General features: G+C 41.8%; 1 protein-coding gene across 4 annotated transcripts in view; it reads right to left on the reverse strand.

The window, feature by feature from the left end:
• The window catches only part of RBMS3 (RNA binding motif single stranded interacting protein 3), a 919,284-nt gene that overhangs the window by 218,303 nt on the left and 680,808 nt on the right, over positions 1-20,173 (reverse strand). For all 4 annotated transcript variants that reach the window (XM_031469805.2, XM_031469816.2, XM_064496809.1 and 1 more), the window contains one exon: positions 11,964-12,121. In XM_031469805.2, coding sequence (XP_031325665.2) covers positions 11,964-12,121 — 158 coding nt within the window. The remainder of the gene's footprint in view (positions 1-11,963; positions 12,122-20,173) is intronic.

Consider the following 20,173-nt stretch of genomic DNA (forward strand, 5'->3'; position numbering starts at 1 on the left):
AGACTCTCGCCTCCCAAAGAATAAATGCAATAAAATCTGCTTTCTGTAGCTGCTGGCGCTTCGTGTCAAACCACGTTACGCGGCACCACCCAGCAGTGACAATTTCATTTTAATACACAGGGCGCATTTTCACGAGGCAAAGCAGTCCCGGCCAAGACGCCAGCAATATGGGAGCTGCGAAGGGGAAAGGCTCGGCACCGCTGCTCAGGCATGTCATGTGGGATCAGAACAAAAGTGGGACCCGCGGAGCTCCGGGAGGGGGGACGGCTGCACGTGAATGGCCACCGTAGGAAGAACGCGCCCATTTTCTGCTCCAGTTTTGCAATTAGCCGCTTTGAAAGGCCAGCCCGAGCTCTCTGCAATCTGCCACACGCTCCAGCTGAAACTGACACTAGCATTATCGAGTGGGTCTGAAAAGGCAGCACACCGGACGAGGCTGCCTCTCCGTGTCCCCTTCAGAGGGGACACTGAATCATTACAACGGCAACTATTCTTCCCAGGCGGTACCCGAAGCCCCCGACATCCCTCAGAACAGCTCGCGTGCCGGGCCGACCATTCACCAGGCGATGCTTTAATTAGGTTCCTACAAGGCTCCAATCATCGTATAAAGCCTCAGGGTTTTCTGTCAGGTCTGATGTTTAAATATAAACACACATTAAAGGTTCTGTTTGACATTCTTTCTTGTCTCAGTGCCTAGGAACCTGGCTTCAGTCGTTCGAAGCGCATCGCTGAATTGTGACTTTAGTAAAGAAACTGCTTTCCCAACAGCTACTCAGAGGAGTAACTTTCACAGCCAGTACAGTCCCCGCAGGCAAATGACATCAGGTGAGAGCCTGATCCAATATTAGTAGAATGTTCTGCGTCGGACGTAACACAAGAGGTAGAAAAGGCTTTGGTAAAACTATTTGCAGCCCATCTGTCTCACCCCAATAGGGAAGCTCTCCACGCATGATCCTAAAGGAGTAAGCATTATTCACCATGTATTTAAAACAAATCCACCCTGTCATTTATTACGGTTAATTAGAGGTTTCCACCATTGTGAAATTCTTTGTGGTTTTGCAATCACAGGCTCTGTACAAATTATTGGCAACTTGGAACACACAACTTTGCAAGCCAGTCATCCCTGTTTCCGGTGAAGGGTCCACATGAAAAGAGTTCGAAAAGTACTAAAATGTGCACCCCTTCTGACATTTAGAAAACAAATTATGTGATTTCCGTCTTAATCCCTTGTGACAGAAGGAATAATAGTGAGTTTCGGGGGCAGGATGAGCGAGTGAGTGGAATTTTTTTCTTAGTTTTTGCTATTGGTTTTCTTCTTCCAGGCTGCTTGATATTCTTAGGAGGCCAATGTCTTATGTGCCAGATAATGCAGCGCAGGGGTCTCCCTGCCTCCTCCCTTCGCAGAGACCTATTCTGGTGGTGCCCTGCTTACCATCGCAACACATCCCTCTTACGAAATGGAATTGTGGACAATATTTAGTTCCAGAAGACCCTCTCCAAAGTTTGAGAATCCCGTATTTGGGGGACTAGAAATAGCCAAAGATATCAACTTCCCTATTGCACAGATGAAGCAACTAACACTAGAAGGCAGCTTCTCTAAAGACTAGTTAGTAACAGAAACAGGCTCACAGACACAGAAAACAAACTTATGGTTACGGGGGGAGGAGGGGGAGAGGGTGCGAAGGGATAAGTTGGGAGTTCGAGATTTGCAGATACTAACTGCTACATATAAAACAGAGAAACAACAAGTTCATACTGTACAGCACAGGGACCTATATTCAATACCTTGTAGTAACTTATGGTGAAAAAGAATATGAAAACGAATACATGTATGTTCATCACAGAAAGTCTGAGACACTGTCAGAAACCAGAGCAGGCTGATCAGAAAAACAACCAAGGGGAGGAGGGTATAGCTCAGGGGTAGAGTGCGTACCTAGCACGCACAAGGTCCTGGGTTCAATCCCTAGTACCTCCTTCAAATACAAATAAATATACCTAATTACAAGGAAGGAAGAAAGGAAGGAAGGAAGGAAGAAAGAAAGGAAGAAAGAAAGACAGACAGACAACCAAGTTCAACATGGTACCAGGAACTGGATGCTGGAACAGAAAGAGGATATCAATGGAAAAACTTGGAAAAACTTGGTGAAATTCAAATGAGGTCTGGGGTTTAGTTAATAACATATCAATGTCAATTTCTTGATTTTGACACACGTGTCATGGTATGCAAGGCATTAACCATGGGGGAAACTGGATGTAGGGCATACGAAAACTCTAACTCTTCTGTAAAAATAAACTCATTCCAAAATTAAAAAGCTTATTTAAAAAAGACTGTACATTAAAATTATTAGGGAACAGTTTCAAAAAATACCAATGTCCGAGCCCCAGCCCAGGAGATTCTGACTCAAGTGCTTTGGCATAAAGTCCATCCACAGAGTTTTCAAAGCTACCCAGGTGATGCCAGTGTGTAGCCAGGGGTGAAAATCACTGTTCTGGAGCTCTCCGTCAGGTTCCCCAAACTGGAAACCATGGACCAAATCCAGCTTTCAGGGATGTTTGCTTGGGCTGCAAAGAGTTTTTGACAAATCTGAAATAGACGTTGACATTTAAAGACTCGGCGACTTGACAAGAAAATCTGAATTTCTGATTTCCCTCGAAAGATGAGATGAGGAGTGAGATGAGATATTTTCTGTGTGACAATCACGGTATAATAAAAATAACTGTGAGCTTTGCCTTTGGTTCTTGGGACAGGACTCCTAAAATCCTTGGGATTTCCTGAGCCATAGGAATGTCCTTTGGGATTCATAATGAATCACTTCTGACTGTATCTGAGTTTATGCTGATGAGAAGATCCAAGGTGAGACCTTAGATGGCTTCAGAATAGGGCTGGTCACCAAAAGACCAAGTAATTAGAGGGCTGGAGCTTTCAGGGCCACCCTTCAACCTCTGTGGGTGGCTGAATGGAGACCAAACTCAACCACCAATGGCCAATGATTTAATCAATAATGCCTATGTGATGAAGCCTCCATAAAAACCACTGTAACAACAGGGTTTGGGAAGCGTATGGGTTGGTGGACACACTGATGTGTCGGGAGGGTGGCGCACCCACGGAGGGCGGAGGAGCTCTGAGCCATTTCTCCCACCCCTGCTCTGCCCTGAGCATCTCTTCCCTTTGGCCATTCCTGAGCTGTATCCTCCATGAGATGCGGGTAAACATGTAAGTGTTTTCTTGAGTTCTACTGAATTTTCAAACCTGAGGGGGGTTCGTGGGAACCCCCAGATTTGTAGCTGGCGGGGCAGAAGTGTGGGGAGCCTGGGTACGCCGTGTGTGGTTTCATCACGCAGGCAGTGTAACATCACGACCTTCCGCACCCAGAGGAAACAAACACCTGCCCAAATAAATATATAATGTAAAAAAAACAAACAAAAACCAAGAATAAAGGAAAAGAAGCTAGAGGGTAGACCAGGGGTTTTCTTTTCAGCGGATCACATCTGCTGGCAATTGAGGGGAATTAAAATGACCAAAAGGAGTAACAGCCCAATTTCTTTTCCATCTCTGCAAACACAATTGTAACCTGTTTCTGTGCAAACACAGCTGTCGTTTGGAGATGGCTAATCACTAAGTTTACATTTTAGAGATTTTCCTTGCTCACATTCGATTTCCCAGTTCCCTGCGTGTTCGAGACAGTAACGGCACATGAATCGGCCAAACGGCAAGGCAGAAATGTTGACCCAAAGAGGGACTTAAGGTAGATACGATCAAAACACTTTCCAAACAATGAAAACACACTGCAATCAGCTTCACGGTCATTTTTAAAGCATCATATATTTGCCTCCAGAGGCAATATTGCTATTTGCTTTTTAATGTTTTTAAACATTTCAATATTTTCATTATGTTTATTCTGAATCAGAGTTCGCTATTTTAGGAGGTGGGAGAAATTAAGAAGGAAGACTGCCAAGCAGGAGAAAGCAAGTCACTCAAGTGTCATTGCAGTTCAAGCCATTCAAAGTACAAAAACCGTATTTTCCATCGGCTGTTTATACTGACTTTTAATCATCAGGCTGTTCCGTGTCTTCCTATAACCATGATTATCTTTTTTTCTTACTTAATGAAAAGAAGGAAGAACTGAACTGATTTATTTGGGAAACTTGCTGATTTGACGGGAGAGGAAGAAGACAGGATTGCCTGTATGTTAAAAGTCATTCTCAAACAAAACTCCATGAGAATCAAATTAAGAGGAGTGGGGGGGGGGGGGGGCGGGGAGAGGAAACAAAGTTCTCTGGGCTCAGCGGTCTCTCACGCCCTTTAGCTCACCAGGGGACAGTCAATGTGTTTCTTAAAGAGGTTCTGTGTTCCCAGATGTTGAAGCAGGATTAATCGTGAATGCTTTTCCTTCTCCACTTGGGGTCATTCTTTGCTGGCCTCTCACGACGCGCGTTCAATGTGATTTTTGTTAGACAAACGGTCTCATGTTTCTGGGGATGGGAAACGGACAGCATGAGCGCACGGTTGTGTCCCTCCAGACTCGGGCTGATGGATGTTGTGACCGTCACGCTGGAAGGGAAGGCGAGGTAGCCTGCTGGCATCCGCTGGCCCTGCAGCGGTGGCTCTGACCGTGTGACTGTCAGCATTGCCACTGTCAACTTTTGTTTCTGGCCGTTTACGACTTGGCTATAAAATGCTGCCTGCTGGGGACGTGGCTCTTACAAAATTGTTTTAAGTTACCAAAAAAAAAAAAAAAAAAAAAAAAACCAGAACGGCAATAAAATAAAATGTCTGTGATTTCAGACACTATCTAGTGCTTCTGGAACTTTAAAAAGCCTGTAACTGTGGCATCTGTGAACCCTACTGGCATTCAAATGAAGGCTTTGAAGTTCATCCAAAGCATCATTATCAGTAAAGATACCTACCACCTTTGCTTTGAAGAGGTGATTATCAAAGAAGATTAATGTATAGCTTGCAAGTAAAATGATGATGAGTGGGTTCTTTCTGAGGAATTTTAGGCTTGCCTACACGTGAATCGAGAACCACATCTGGAGGGGGAGGGTGTAGCTCAAATGGTAGAGCGCATGCTTAGCACACACAAGGTCCTGGGTTCAATGCCCAGTGCCTCCTCCAAAAATCAATAAATAAGTAAACCTAATTACCTCCTCCTCAAAAAAAAATTTTTTTTTAAAAAAGAACCACATCCAGGATTTTGCCCCAAGATGATAGAATAGAAAACTCCAAGCACCCCTCCTCTCACTGGGACCACCAAGATCACAACCATTTACAGAGCAACTGTCAAGGAAGAAGACCGTGCCTTACCAGAGAAGGTCGTCCACAACCTAAGATACGAAGAAGGAGCCACAGTGGGGGGGGGGGGGGCAGAGTCATGGCGAAGTCAGGACCCACACGCCCCAGTGGGAGAACCACTGATGGGAGGGTTATTACAACCACAGAGGTGCTCCCCCAAGGAGCCCCCCAGCCTGAGGCTCCCGAACCAGGAAGACAAGCCCCCCCAAACGTTTGTCTTTGAAAGTCAGTGGAGCTTACTTTCCAGAGACCCAGAAGACTGTGGGAAATAGAGACTCCACTCTTCAAGGGGGGACACAGAAGCTCACAGGCTCCAGAACCAGTGCAGAAGTAGTCATTTGAAAGGAGGCTGGGTCAGACCCACCTGCTGACCTCGGAGTGTCTCCCCAAGAATAAAATACCTAAGGAGGTAAAAGACCTCTACTCAGAAAACTATGAAACACTGATGAAGGAAATTGAAGATGGCACAACAAAATGGAAAGACAAACTGTGCTCACAGACTTCAAGAATTAATATTGTTAAAATGGCCCTACTACCAAGGCAATCTACAGATTCAGTGTGATTCCTACCAAAATACCAAGAGCATTTTTCACCAGAACTAGAATAAATAATTTTAAACTTCTTATGGAAACACCAAAGATCCCAAATAGTCACAACAATCTTGAGAATAAAGAACAGAGCTGGAAGGAATTATGCTTCCTGGCTTCAGACTAGACTACAAAGCTACAGTAATCAAAACAGTATGGTACTGGCACAAAAACAAACAGATCAATAGAACAGAGCAGAGAGCCCAGAAATAAACCCACGCACTTACGGTCAATTAATCTATGACAAAGGCGCCAAGAATATACAATGAGGAAAAGATAATCTCTTTTATAAGTGGTGCTGGGAAACCAAGACAGCTACACGTAAAAGAATAAAATTAAAATATTTTCTCATACCATATACACAAATTAACTCAAAATGTAAGACTAGAAACCATAAAACTCCTAGAAGAAAACATAGGCAAAACACTCTGACATCAATCATAGAAAAATCTTTAATCTGTCTCCTAAGCAAAGGAAACAAAAGCAAAAATAAACAAATGGGATCTAATTAAATTTAAAAGCTTTTGCATAGCAAAGGGAACCATCAACAAAACAAAAAGACAGCCTTCTGAATTGGAAAAATTTGCAAATGATATGATGAATAAGAAGTTAATATCCAAAATATTTAAAAAGTACACATAACTCAATATTAAAAAAAAAAACCTAACAGCTGGATTAAAAAATAGGCAGAAGACCTGAATAGACATTTTTTCAATGAAGACATACAAATGGCCCATAGGCACATTAAAAAATGCTCAGCATTGCTAATTATCAGAGAAATGCAAATCAGAACCAAATGACATATCACCTCACAACTCCCAGAATGGCTGTTATCAAAAAGAACACAAATTACAAGTGTTGGCAAGGACATGGAGAAAAGGGAACCCTCCTGCACTGTTGGTGGGAATGTAAATTGGTGCAGCCTCTATGGAAAACAGTATGGAGGTTCCTCAGAAAACTAAAACTAAATCTACCATGTGATCCAGCAATTCCACTCCTGGGTATCTAACCAAGGAAAACACAGACAGTAATTGGAAAAGGTACATGCATCCCAATATTTCTGGCAGCATTATTTACAATAGCCAAGATATGGAAAGATCCTATGTGTTGATCAACTGATGAATGGATAAAGTGATACACACACACACACACACACACACACACACAGATACCATGGAATACTACTCAGCCATATAAAAGAATAAAATGTTGCCATTTGTAACAACATGGATGAAGCTGGAGGATATTAAGCTTAGTGAAACAAGTCAGAGAGAAAGATAAATACTATATATGTTATCACTTACACGTGGAATCTAAAAAAATACAACCAACTAGTTAAAATAATAAAAAAGAAACAGATATAGAGAACAAACCAGCGGTTACCAATGGGAAAAGGGATGAGAGGAGTGTCAAGATAGGGGCAGGGTATTAAGAGGTACTAACTAGTATGTATACAATAAATGACACATTGTACAGCACCGGCTATACACTGTAGAACCAATATTTTATAAAAACTATAAACGGAGCATAATGTATAAAGATTTCAAATCAGTATGTTGAACATCAGAAACTAATATAACAAGTGAAGATGACACAGGAAAAACACACCTGGCAGCTAGATGTTACCAATGACACCTGTCAAAAAAAAATTATTCATGTCACATGGATTGAAATAGTCATCAAGTTAAGAGCTGTGTACAATTTACTAGGCATAATTAGAGGCTGACTTTTATCTCAATTGCATAAGCGTTTTATCTTTTTATTTTTTTTGTTGGGGGGAGGTAATTAGGTTTATTTATTTTTTTTTAATGGAGATACTGGGGAATTGAACCCAGGACCTCGTGCGTGCTAGGAACACCCTCTACCCACTGTGCTATACCTTCCTCCCTAACATTTTCTTTTAATAATGCCTGTGACTCTGTGAACTTTCAGAGGACGAAACAACTTGTCAACCAATCAGAGTTGGGTTGATGGTGGTGTAATAGAAATTTCTCTAATATTCCAGGACAGTCATTTCAGAATCGGAGGATCGTGATCATCAGATGCTATGTCCCTGATTATTGCTACAGTCATACAAAAAAAAGATTTTATTTATTCATCATCAAAAATTAAACTCAGTTATGTGTCAGACAGCATTCTGGGTCCAGGTCCAGGTGCTGGGACAGGTACGAAGAAGAAGACATGGTCCCTATTCCTGAGCAGATAGGGAGAAAGTGACTGGAGTGATGAGGTTAGTCATTAGCACATTTTGAGAACGTGCAGTTTCAACAGAGGCACCAATAGGAACCAACTCCGCCTGGAACAGTCTCTAAGAGTGGAGCCCAGCAACCGGAGTCTTTGCAGACCCTCCAGATGATTCTGAGAACCAGTCCTAATGCCCTCAGATGCTGTTTCTCAAATTTCTGAGAGCAGCAGAGTTGCCCAAGGTGCTTATTAAAACCTCTCCCCTTCCTCTAATGCTGATTCAGTGGGTCCACGTGAGACCCAATTATCTGCATTTCTAACAATTTCCCAGGTGATGCTGTGGCTTCCGTCCTGAAAACTACTTTGAGAACCACATTCATTGCACGTCTCCCTTGCTCTCTCTCACCATCTGTGTCCCATCCTTGGAAGAAGTGAGGAAAGGAAGACTCAAGATCGTATCTGTTCTGTACGTCAGAGGGGGCGCCCCAGTTGAGAGTCTGGGTGGGAAAAGGATGATATTTTTCAAAGGAGGAAAACTTGTTTAAGAGTTACTTTGTGAACGATCACGTTAGTGATGGCCGTAGCCACAGCCGTTTGAGAAACGTTCAAGTGTGAAGAAGCAGGAATTTGAGCGGCTCTTCTTACATGGGGAATAGCTAAAATTATTTCCTCACACCACCAAATGAGGCCAATCACGTGAGACCCTGCTCCTTGGAATTTCAGGTGTAAGATACATGGAGAGGAAGGAAGACAGCTCAGTGGCAGACCATGTGCTTAGCATGCACGAGGTCCTGGGGCCAACTCCATTAAAAACCAACAAAAAACTAAAAATAAGAATTAGAAAAAAAGACACACGGAGGATGAAACACCTATTCTGCATCAGTGTCCTGGCCTTTTATAAAAGAGAGGCAAATTCAAATTTTCTTTTGGTTTCTGGGGCAATAAGAAATCACTGGCTTGACTCGAACCTATGTTTTCCCTTTCAATCCACACGGAAATTTCTGAAATTGGAAAACGCATGATTCCGAGTAGAGAGACCTAACTCTCCATACCAGAATGTGATGGATAATTCACATTTAAAGCTCACCGTTTTAAAAGACCATGCAAGCCGTTTCTCCACCTAGGAACTTCATAGTTATGCAGTCTACCACCCACCCACCCAATCATCCAAAAATGGAAAAGAAAATTTTATGAAAAGAAATGTGCAATGCAGTGGGTGATGATGGAATTTCAAGAGTGATTTAATGATGACTGTGATCAATTTCACTCGAGGAAACAAAAACCAAACTTTGACGGGAGCTGTTATAGAGCACCTAATTTTGTCTGAAGGCTGGACTTGGAGGTCAGTGATGACTTCTTTGCAGGAAAGACCTTAAGCTTAAGCTGATGTCTGAGGGATGAAGGCAGAAGCCGGGGAGGAATCACAGAGAGTGTAACAGTCAAGGAGGCAGCTGGTGCCCAGGACAGGAGGTGGGAAGACAGACAGCCAGGAAGATGAGGCGTGTTGGGGATAAGGCCCTCAAGGACAGTGTTGACCAGGTAGGCAAACCCAATCACTCAGGCCATATAGAAGGGAAGTCAGCAGGCCCCTGACATGATCAGACCTGCATTTTTAAAGAATCACTTTCTGGGAGAGGGTGTAGCTCAACTGGTAGAGCACATGCTTAACATGCACGAGATCCTGGGTTCAATTCCAGTACCTCCTCTGAAAATAAAGATGCAAATAAACCTAATTACCTTCCCTCTCAAAAAAAAAAAAACCCAAAAACAAAATAAATAAATACATTTATTTAAAAAAAAGAATCACTTGTGGCTTCTATTTGCAGAATGCACTGAGGAAGACAGGCTGCATTCAGAGAGGGCATAAAATCACAGTTAAAACTCCCCTTCTTCCCTTAGTTCCCAAAGAAAAGAAAACCTGTGCAGGTTTTGCTCTGTGACGATGTCATATACTACGATCACAGTCCTGCCCCTTACTGCCTGCATTACTTGGCACTTAATGATGAATATTCTTCATTTTCAGCAAACTCCAAATGGACAGAAAAGATAAATGTGGGAGAAATGAAGAGCTCAGTTTTTGTGTCATGAGCGGAATCGTGGCCCCCACCAAGTTCCTGTTGAAGCCCTAAGTCATCGCAACCCGGAAGGTGACTGTACTTGGAGGCAGGACTATTAAAGGGGAAATGAAATCAACCCACGGCCAGATGGGTGGATCCTAATCCCATCTGACTGATGCCCTTCAAAGAAGAGATGAGGAAAAAACACAAAGGGAGGAACACGTGGAAATTCAAGGGAAAGGAGACCCTCTACAAGACGCAGAGGAAACCAAACCTACCGACACATTGATCTTGGACGTCTAGCCTCTAAAATCAGGAGAAAATTAATTTCTGTCGTTTAACCCCACCCCCACCTGCCTGTCGTACTGTTACAGCAGCCGAGCAAATGAATACACTTTGTTCCCCAAATCCTTTGTTTTAAAAATAATAGATCTCCTTAGAAAATGTGTTCTCTGGATGAGTTTGAAACATTCGTTTCTCAGCAGAAGCACAGATGAAGGAGAAACTCATTTGTTAGAGAAAGTTTTGGGGTGGGGGGTGGGGGCAGGAGGTGGGGAAAGAAGCAAAGGACTGTGCGTGCCTCACGAAGGAGTCATTTCAGCCCCTCCCGCTCTGGCCAGGCCCCAAAGGCAGGCTGTGCACCACCAAGAATGATGACACTGGCACGTTTCAGAGACCCAGGTGGTCTGATGAGCTCTGCCTTGACCATGAAAGTCAACCGCCAACAAGGTTCTGAAAGCTCGAATGCCTCATGCGTGCGCTCAAGTCAGGGAGATATTTTTCATTTTTCTTCACGTCACTGGACACGTGCCCTGCCTGCGTCTCTTGGTCTACTATGTGCAGAACATTGTGAGGAATAAAAAAGGATTTTCAGACACGGTCCGTGACCTCAAGAAAGTCAAGTTAGGGATCAGTGAATATTTACGTGGTCTTATCTTTGCAAGTGGGTTAACGGAAGTTGGTTTGGGATGGTCTTCCCAGGGGATGGCAGGGTTCACCAAAGGTGGACACACCCGCCTGCGAGGGGCTGCCTTCCAGATGACTTGGACATCCACCCGTCCATTGGTGCCAAGTCAGCGGGAGGCACAGAGGCACACCAGCCAGCCTCTACTTGTCTCCTCTGCCCTCCAGCGGCTTCTTTTTCTCTGTAGTTTCCTCAACTTTGTTTTTTCTTGAAAGCACAGCAGGAGCAACCACTGTTAACTCCATCCCTGGCTGAGATCCTCTTTGGTAAACATTCTCTTCAAGTTAAAATGAAAACTTCTCTTTCTTTTCCCGATGATGAAAAAAAAGTACCATTTGCTCTTTTTCTGGTCTGTTTAAAACATCAAAAGCATCCAGCCAGGGCCTCTTAAATGCAAATGCCCTCTTCACCTCCCCTTTTTATTTCTGAGTTCCTTGGGGCTTCCCAACAATTCCTCTTCCTCTAAATCTTTCCTTTCTTCTCCCTTCGCCAGACTGAGAAATTGTACCATCTTGATCTTGGGAAATTAATGCAAAAACATTTGGATGCTTTGTTCACGACATGGGCTCTTTGGCTGTGGGTACAGGCCATTTATGACCCCTGGGAGGAGTCAGCAGCATCTCATTTTGTTGATTTACAGGCATAGAGAGGACTGGGAACTGGCTATGCATATTATTATGACTTGAGACACATACAGAACTTTCTATGTCAATATTTTAGCAAGAAAAACATACAATTATGTTGGAATACTTCGACTCGAAGGCAAGATGCAGAGAGTTGGTTTGATAAGCTACTTTTTCCTTGAATTTTCTATAATCTAGGGCTAGAAAGGGATGGAATGGAAAGGAAACAGGTAATACACAGAGCAGGTGTCTCACCTGGCGAAGCCAACGCCTCTGCTGACTCCATTGGCGTCTCTCAGTATTCTTGTGGAAATGACGTGTCCGAAGGGTTTCAGCATATTCTCAAGCTCCTGCTCGTCCATAGAAATGGGGAGATTGGAGATGTATAGGTTGGTTGGGTCTTGCTCTTGTTGCTAAGAGGGGAAAAAAAAAAAGCATTGCTTTGAATATTGAGAAACTTTGCACAAATGGATACACTCTGCTTAACCTGCGATCTCAATTCCAATCTTCAACGTGCTCCTGAAAGTTCTTTCACTAAGGGCATCATTTCTTTTCACTGCATTCCTTCTTGCCAACATGTTTCCCCTAGAAATGTCATTGATGAAAACCAAATGTTGTGTCCAGCCTTCCTTAGAAAAGACTAATAAACTTTTATTGCAATTGAACTGAGGCAAATAATGGATATTCTATTACCACTAACTGGTCTATTAGCACTAACTAGTTTATTACTGCTCTAACTACCATCACCATTAGTTACTAACGTTGCATTGAGTCAGTGCTCATAATGTGAGAGGCATTGTTTTAAGCATTTAATATACATTATTTTCTTCAATATTCTCAGGAAATATAATTGCTACTTTTTTACAGATGACAAAATTGACCCCTAACGTGTCTAGGTTACCTAGCTCGTAAGTGTCAAAGCCAAGGTTGAAATCTGGGGGTTGCACTGAAGTCTGTGGGCTTCACAGTCCTGCTCCACTGCCTGCCCTTAGCCCAATGGGGAAAAAAAAAAGGTGGTCCTAGGACAGCATTTACCACCAGCCGCAGCATCAGTGGGGGAGTTGGTAGGAGTGCAAACTCACAGGACCCACCCTGGGAATCAGAGGCTTGCGGGTGGGGGGCAAGTGATCTGTGTTTTGGCAAGCCCCCAGGTGGTTCTGATGACTGTCATATTTGAGAACTGGCTGCCACAGACCCCAACTGAATATTTATATCTGAATGAGATCAGAATGCTTATCATTTTCTGATCGAGCAGCAGTAGTGCTTAAAATAAGCTTTGCTAAATAGAATGAGAAATCAAACAACCGCTAGCATTATGTCTACGTGCATGAATGTTTTCCGTTCCACACCATGAATTAATAAGTCGGAACTTCATTGTATGTATGTCTCAAAATACAGCAGAGCCAAAATCCTAACGTGATTCATCATTAATATCAAAATAGATCAGATATTTAAATGAATTATTATATCTTAACCCAATCAATAAATTTAACTTCAACTTCAAGAAGATATGTGATTAAATTGGAAAAAGCAGTTCTGAAGTCTCTAGGAAACATTATATAACAGTAAAATCTCTTTGTGAAAAGATGGTATCAGATTCCGCAGAAAATTTGAGGTCTTCAGCACAGTGAAAAACACACAATAAGCAAGATTCCAAATATTATTACAAGTCAAGAAGCAATTTTGGCATGCATCTAAACTCCGTTATTTTTAACAGCTCTAAATATTCCGACAGGTCATCATAGTTTTACTAAGCTTTGAGACGAACAATAACTATCATTAGGTTGTTTTCTAGATGTAGTTTAGTATTCAAACTTTTTTTTAATCACCATGAAAAAAAATGGCACAATAAACGTAATCGATCAGGAAAAGACAACACAGCTTTAGTATTTAGGAACAGTGTAAATGTAATGTATAAGAAAACGAATATACGTATGTACATGCATGACTGGGACACTGTGCTATGCACAGAAATTGACACATTGTAATTGACTGTACTTCAATTTAAAAATAAAAAAAATTGGAAGAGTGTAAATGTAGAAACTGTACAACTGTAGTCAGTGTCTCTCTCTCTCTCACACACACATACCACTAGTTAATGTCATGACCTTAGAGAGAAAAGAGAGATAATATTTTTCCTAAGTGGCCATGACCATGTCCCCCTCCCCTTGAAGGCGTGATGAGAAAAGAGAGTAGGTTTGTTATTATGTATCTGAAACACTAAGTACATACAACTTTCAACTTTACATTATTTTACTACCCATGATTTAATTTTAATCTTCACATCATTACTCCAAAGGTAACTAGGCAAATATCATCATACTTACTGGATAATGAGGACATGGAGGCATAAAAAATTCATCATCTGACCCGAGGACAATCCGATAATTAGCGACAAGGTTCAGATAAGATTTACTCAAGTTTCCCATCTTCCAGCTCAGTGTAATTTCTGCTACCCCAAGGTTTCCCAAGTTTCAATCATTTGCATATCATCTTAGAAAATGTGCCAGCCACGTACTATGAAAGTTTTCTTTAAATCAAAGTACCTTTGGGATTAAGTAACTCCACTTTAAAAAGATAACGTTATGTTGCTACCTTAGCTAAAAAGCCAGTATCACCTGGCATTAACAGGTCAGGATAAAAATTGGTAATAAATTAATGTTATTAAATTATATTAGATACCGTTTGGGGGCAGAAGACTTTGACCCTCGTGGTCGACTCTCTCTTAGTTACAAATGGGATTCCTAGTTAAGAGAAGTATTAAGCACACTGGGACCAGACAGATACTTTTTCCTGGGATAAATCAGAATTGAGAGAGAGTTAAGAAATGAACAACTTTCTCATGATGTGAGTTCTGGATCTTACACACCTAGATCAACTCACATTCTGTCAAAGATACACATTCTGAGGCTTGAGAGTTCTTGCCTTAACCCGAGAGTGGGCTGCACCACATGGCAGTGAACTGCATGGGTTGGAATTTGCCCCAAATCCTGTACCCCTGTGTCCTTGATGAGGCCAAAAAACCATACGTAACCAATCCCACTCTCCCAGCCTACTGTACCGATCGTTTCATTTTCTAAAGGAGCAGTGTAACAGTTTAGCCCAATTCAAGTCCATTTCCAAATTCCTACATTGCCGCTTCTCAGGATGCTGTGCAATTAACACACAGAGCGTAGTACTTTACAGATTGCCCGGTAAGCTGTCTCCTGAAATCAAATTCAAACAGCAACACCAACTCCGTAATCTCTGTTCACAGAGACACCACAGAATTGGAGAGTGTCATTCCTTAATCTGTATTCACAGAAAGAACATAGCATCAGGCAGTGTTATTCATTATGTAATTCTGTCCTTGGAAATACAATATTAGTCCTGAACATATCTGTTGACTTGACAATTGAATTTAATTTCTGGCTAGCATGAACTTTAATAAATACATTTATATTTTTATTTTCCATTTCACTTATGTGTCAAGTTTATGTAAATAGATGGTCTCTTTCAGAAGGTTCTTTGGCACTGAGAACCTCAGTGAACTCACCTTTTAAATATGCAGAAAAGTAACTCATGTGATAACTTGCAATCTTAAAGAATCTTTTCAGAATCTTTTTAACTTAAATTTTCATGATCATTTAAGTCCAGAATGGACCTAAAGGGGAATCCTGTCCAATCTGATCATTTAACCGATGGGGAAAAAAAACCCCAAAACAAACAGAAAGTAGAGTAGTGCTCGTTACTGACTCAAGGCCACCCAGCTAATTAGTAACAGGCTAGCAAAGGAACCCACATTCTTTCATAGCTGGTCCAATGTTCTTCCCAATTCTTAACCCTGCCTTTCCTCTTCAACTCCAATGAACAGCAGATAGAAGGTGTTGTGCAAAGGAATATTAGTATAGACAAGAATAAATGCCTCTGTCAAGAGTGAACCCGAATGTAAACTATGGACTTTGGTTGATAATAATGTGCCCATGTTGGTTCGTCGATTGTACCAAATATGCCTCACTGATGAGGGATGCTGAGGGGAGGGGAGTATGTGGGGGGGGGCCCTACGTGCGAACTCTCTGTATTTCCTGCTCAATTCTGCTGTGAACCTTCAACTGCTCTAAAAGAATAAAGTCTATTTAAAAAAAAAAAAAGAATAAATGCCTCTGAATACCTTGTTTCATTCACTTTTGCTTATTCATCAGTTAGCTTTACAGAGTTAAGTTTACAAAAAAAATAATAAATAAAGATTTCCTAGCCTTCGTTGGCATTTCACACATCATGCACTGAATGCATACTCTGCAGTACAGAGCCGTCTGTAAAAATACATGACTACAATTCACACATCCATTACATTTAATTGACTGGGCCACCACAAGGAGCGCCTCCGTTTTCATCAGTTTCTGTATCTTTTCATTCACAGAGGGATTTCCGGACTTACTATTCAGTTGTGTCACAAGATTATTAAAAACTTAGGAAAGTCTCCTCTCCATTGCTAATGGGTGCAGTGACCTTCTTATTTTATCTAAGAATATGTAAACATTTTTTTTCCTGAAACTATTTCAATTTTTTTTTTCAGATTTTTAGTGGTAGATTTATTGGTGCTCTTTTACCTTTTTTTTTTTTTTTAAAACAGCTTAAGACAACTTCAGAACTTCAGAACGTTTCAAGGATGACTAGCAAATGACTAGAAATGGAGGACAGAATTGTTGCCCGTACTTAGATCAAAGGTTGTGTCTGGGGCTGTGGGTTTTTTGTTTTTTTTTGGCGGGGGTGGAAGGTAATTAGGTTTATTTATTCATTTATTTTTAGAGGATGGACTGGGGATTGAGCCCAGGACCTCGTGCATGCTAGGCACATGCTCTATCACTGAGCTACACCCTCCCCGACCGGGCTGTGTTTCTTGGGTACACATTATGACAATTATATACATGTGATTCTGAAAAAGGCAGTAGGAGGAGATTGCAAAACTCGACCTGATAACATTCTCAGGCTGATGAAATTATATGTAAATCTTCAGGAAGTAGTTATCTGGCATTAGCGATTTCAGAGGAGTGTTTCTCAAGCCACCTATGGTGGGGACCATTTCTTTCCAATCTGTCACAAACCAATATTTATAAAATACTTACATATGTCAAAGTTAATGGAACAAAATGAAATATATACAGAATTCAAGTTGCAATTTTTAAAATTATATTCCATAGACCAAAATTACAGTTGGATTAAATGCCATGTTAATACGACCCTGTTATAAAAGGTCTGAAATGCTTACTCTTTGTGCCTGGACTAATTTCACTGCAAACAAGTACTATTTCATGGACCAAATTTTAATACTGTCTTAGGGACAATATTCCTATTGTTTTCTCTGATAATTTAACACCCTGGGGTCTTTCTAGGTTATTAGCTTTGGCCTACTTTATATATTATCAAGTCTATTTTTTTAATCACAAATTGTATGTAATCAATTTATAGTCATTTTTTTTTTAACTGTTAGGTGGACAAAGCCATCTCAAGATGAACTGTCCCCAAGCAGTGGTGACAAAATATCCTGCAGACACTTGAAACAACTCTGAAGCAAACATGTGGCTATGATATTTTAAAAACACACTGAAGGGGCTGTTCATATAGACTGAAGAAAATAATACTATTACCTTACATAGAGCAGAGTTTTATAGTATTTAAGGTGTTTCAGGGCCATTTATTTTACTTTGTGTGGCCCTTTATAATCACCCCAAGCAGGAGATAGGGCAAGACTTCCTCTGTTCACTCTGTAAATGAGAGAATTGGTTCGGGTATCTTAAGAGGGAAACCACGGTCACACGGCGCGGAAGTGAATACACGACATCGTAAGGGATGCTTTTTGACTCTGGCTCTGGGACTCTTTCTGCTCAAGTACACCAACTCTGGAGATTGCCTGTAAACGCTGCTGCTCCACGGATCGCACCGGTAGAAAGAAAAATCAATGGGGAGGCACAGGAGCGACTGGTTTTTTTTAACGGAACCGTCTGTTCTAAACGCAGTAGCCGTTTAAAAATTAACAGTAATAAAAACTCAAGGTCTTCCCTCTCCCTGGAAGCAGAGGCAGGGAGTCAGAGCCGCCTGTATTAACAAGCTGCTCTGAAGGCATCAGCAGTTTCGGAAGTAGTTTGCAGTAACTCTGTACAAAGATGTTCTTACCCGTCTAGTAATGTTGTCCTCATGTTGGGTGCATGGTTACAGGAGTCACAGCACCTGCTGGCAAGACCTGGAGGAGGAAACATGCTTTCTGGCCCATACCTGCTTCAGTGCCATCCATGTGGGTGATGATGAATTACATTTGCCAACTTGACAGGGACACAGAAAGCCCAGAGAGTCAGTCAAGCGTCATTTCTGGATCCACCTGACCTCCACCCTGGGAGGGTGTTTTCTAGATGGATTTAACATTTAAATGCATTTGCTGACTGAGTAAAACGAAGTGTCCTCTCTAATGTGGGTGGGCCTCGCCCAATCAGTTGAAGCTCTGAAAAAGGCTGATCCTCCCTCAAGAGAGAATTCCTCCTGGGAGTGGGGAGGGTAGAGCTCAGTGGCAGAGCATGTGCTTTTAGCATGCACAAGGTTCTGGGTTCATCCCCAGCACCTCCATTAAAAAGGTAAATAAAAGTAAACCTAATTATCTCCATCCCACCCCCCCAAAAAGATAATATAAAATAAGTGAATTAATATGTTTAAAAAAGAGAGAGAGAGAGAATTCCTCCTGCCTCACGGCTTTCAAGCTGGGGCATTGTTTGTTTTTTTTCCTTGCCTTTGGATTCAAATGGAAACATTCGTTCTCCTGGTCTCCTGCCAGCTGATTGCAGAGCTTGCAACTTGCTAGCATCCATAATCAGGTAAGCAGATTCCATGGAATAAATCTCCTTTCACATACACACACAACCATCCCTGGTTGTTTCTCTGGAGAATCCCAACTAACACAACAGGTTCATTTTGTCTAATCTGGCTTGCTATGAAAATAGAAGGGCGCATGCTCAGCTCTGACCATCACAGTAGGTCCACTGTGTTCTCCAGTCCCAAAGCCACAGCCTCCAACCAGGGAAAGAGAGCCTCGGCCTTCCCCTAAGAAAGGGGCTCTGGAAGCCTCCATTTGTGGTGATGCATTAAAGACCATTAAAGGGAAAGTAAAGAAGGACTGCCAAGAAGTGGGCTTCCATCCCTCAGTGGTGCCCAAGAAATGTGTCCTCTGTCCTATTTGCTAAACAGTGAAGGAGAATGCCCCGTGGTTTCCACTGCCTTCTCCCTCTGCCACAAGAATGGGTCATTTCTCTTCCCCTCCTGTGCACAGTGACGGCACCAGAGTAAGCATCCACCAGTGCTCCCTCCCAAAGCACCCATTGGAACAATGTCCCGAAAATAAGAACCAATAAGACCAGTTTCCCTAAAATAAGAATCAATAATTGTACAACATGGGGAATATAGCCAACATTTTATGATAACTAAACAGAGTATAACCTTTAAAAACTGTGAATTACTACACTGTATATGTAACATATCAGATATCAACTATACTTCAATTTAAAAATACGATATTGTAAAATAAATATATAAATAAATTCTAAAATTTTTTTTAAAAAAGAACAAAAAAAAAAAGAACCAATAAGAACAGTTTCCTTAAAATAAGAACCAATAATTGAACAACATGGAGAATATAGCCAATATTTTATGGTAACTATAAATGGAGTACAACCTTTAGAAATTGTGAATTACTATATTGTACATCAACTATTCTTTAGTTTAAAAAATATGATATTGTAAAATAAATACATAAGAAAGAAAAAATTTTTAAAAAGGAAAAACCAAGAACCAATAAATACAGTGCCCCTAAAATAAGAACCAGTAAGAACAATGCCCCTAAAATAAGAACCAATAAGAACGTCCCTAAAATAAGAACCAATAGGAACAGTTTCCCTAAAATAAGAACCAATAAGGACAATGTCCCTAAAATAAGAACCAATAAGGACAATGTCCGTAAAATAAGAACCAATAAGAACGTCCCTAAAATAAGAACCAATAAGGACAGCTTCCCCAAGGAGCACATGTTTTAAAAGCAGGATTCCGTTATTCCAGACGTCATGTAAGCACGGCATTGGCAGCTGGAACGCCCGTCCCCGAGTCCAATCGTGGGGTTAACTCCGATGACGAACTCAGCGGAGGCCTGGGAAACCGGGTCTGGAGCTCAGGACCCCCTGACCTGCCGCCCTGGGCGTGCTATTCTTTCAGGCAGGGCTGCCTTTGGTTTCCAGATCAGTCAAGCTCCTTGGGGTTGAGGGGCCCCGCGAGTGGCGAGGTGGGCCTCCCGCACCTCCGGGACTGACTCTGAGTGACCGGTGGTCCTGGGACAGGCGGCCAGCTTGGCTCCCTGTGACCGCTCCCTCCACACGCACCTCCTGAACTCAGCTCAGTGTCACCTGATGTGATGGTCACTGCTGTGAGAAAACGCTTCATTACCCTTATAC

The sequence above is a fragment of the Camelus dromedarius genome, chromosome 17 (genome assembly GCF_036321535.1).
Source record: "Camelus dromedarius isolate mCamDro1 chromosome 17, mCamDro1.pat, whole genome shotgun sequence".
Taxonomy (NCBI): domain Eukaryota; kingdom Metazoa; phylum Chordata; class Mammalia; order Artiodactyla; family Camelidae; genus Camelus; species Camelus dromedarius.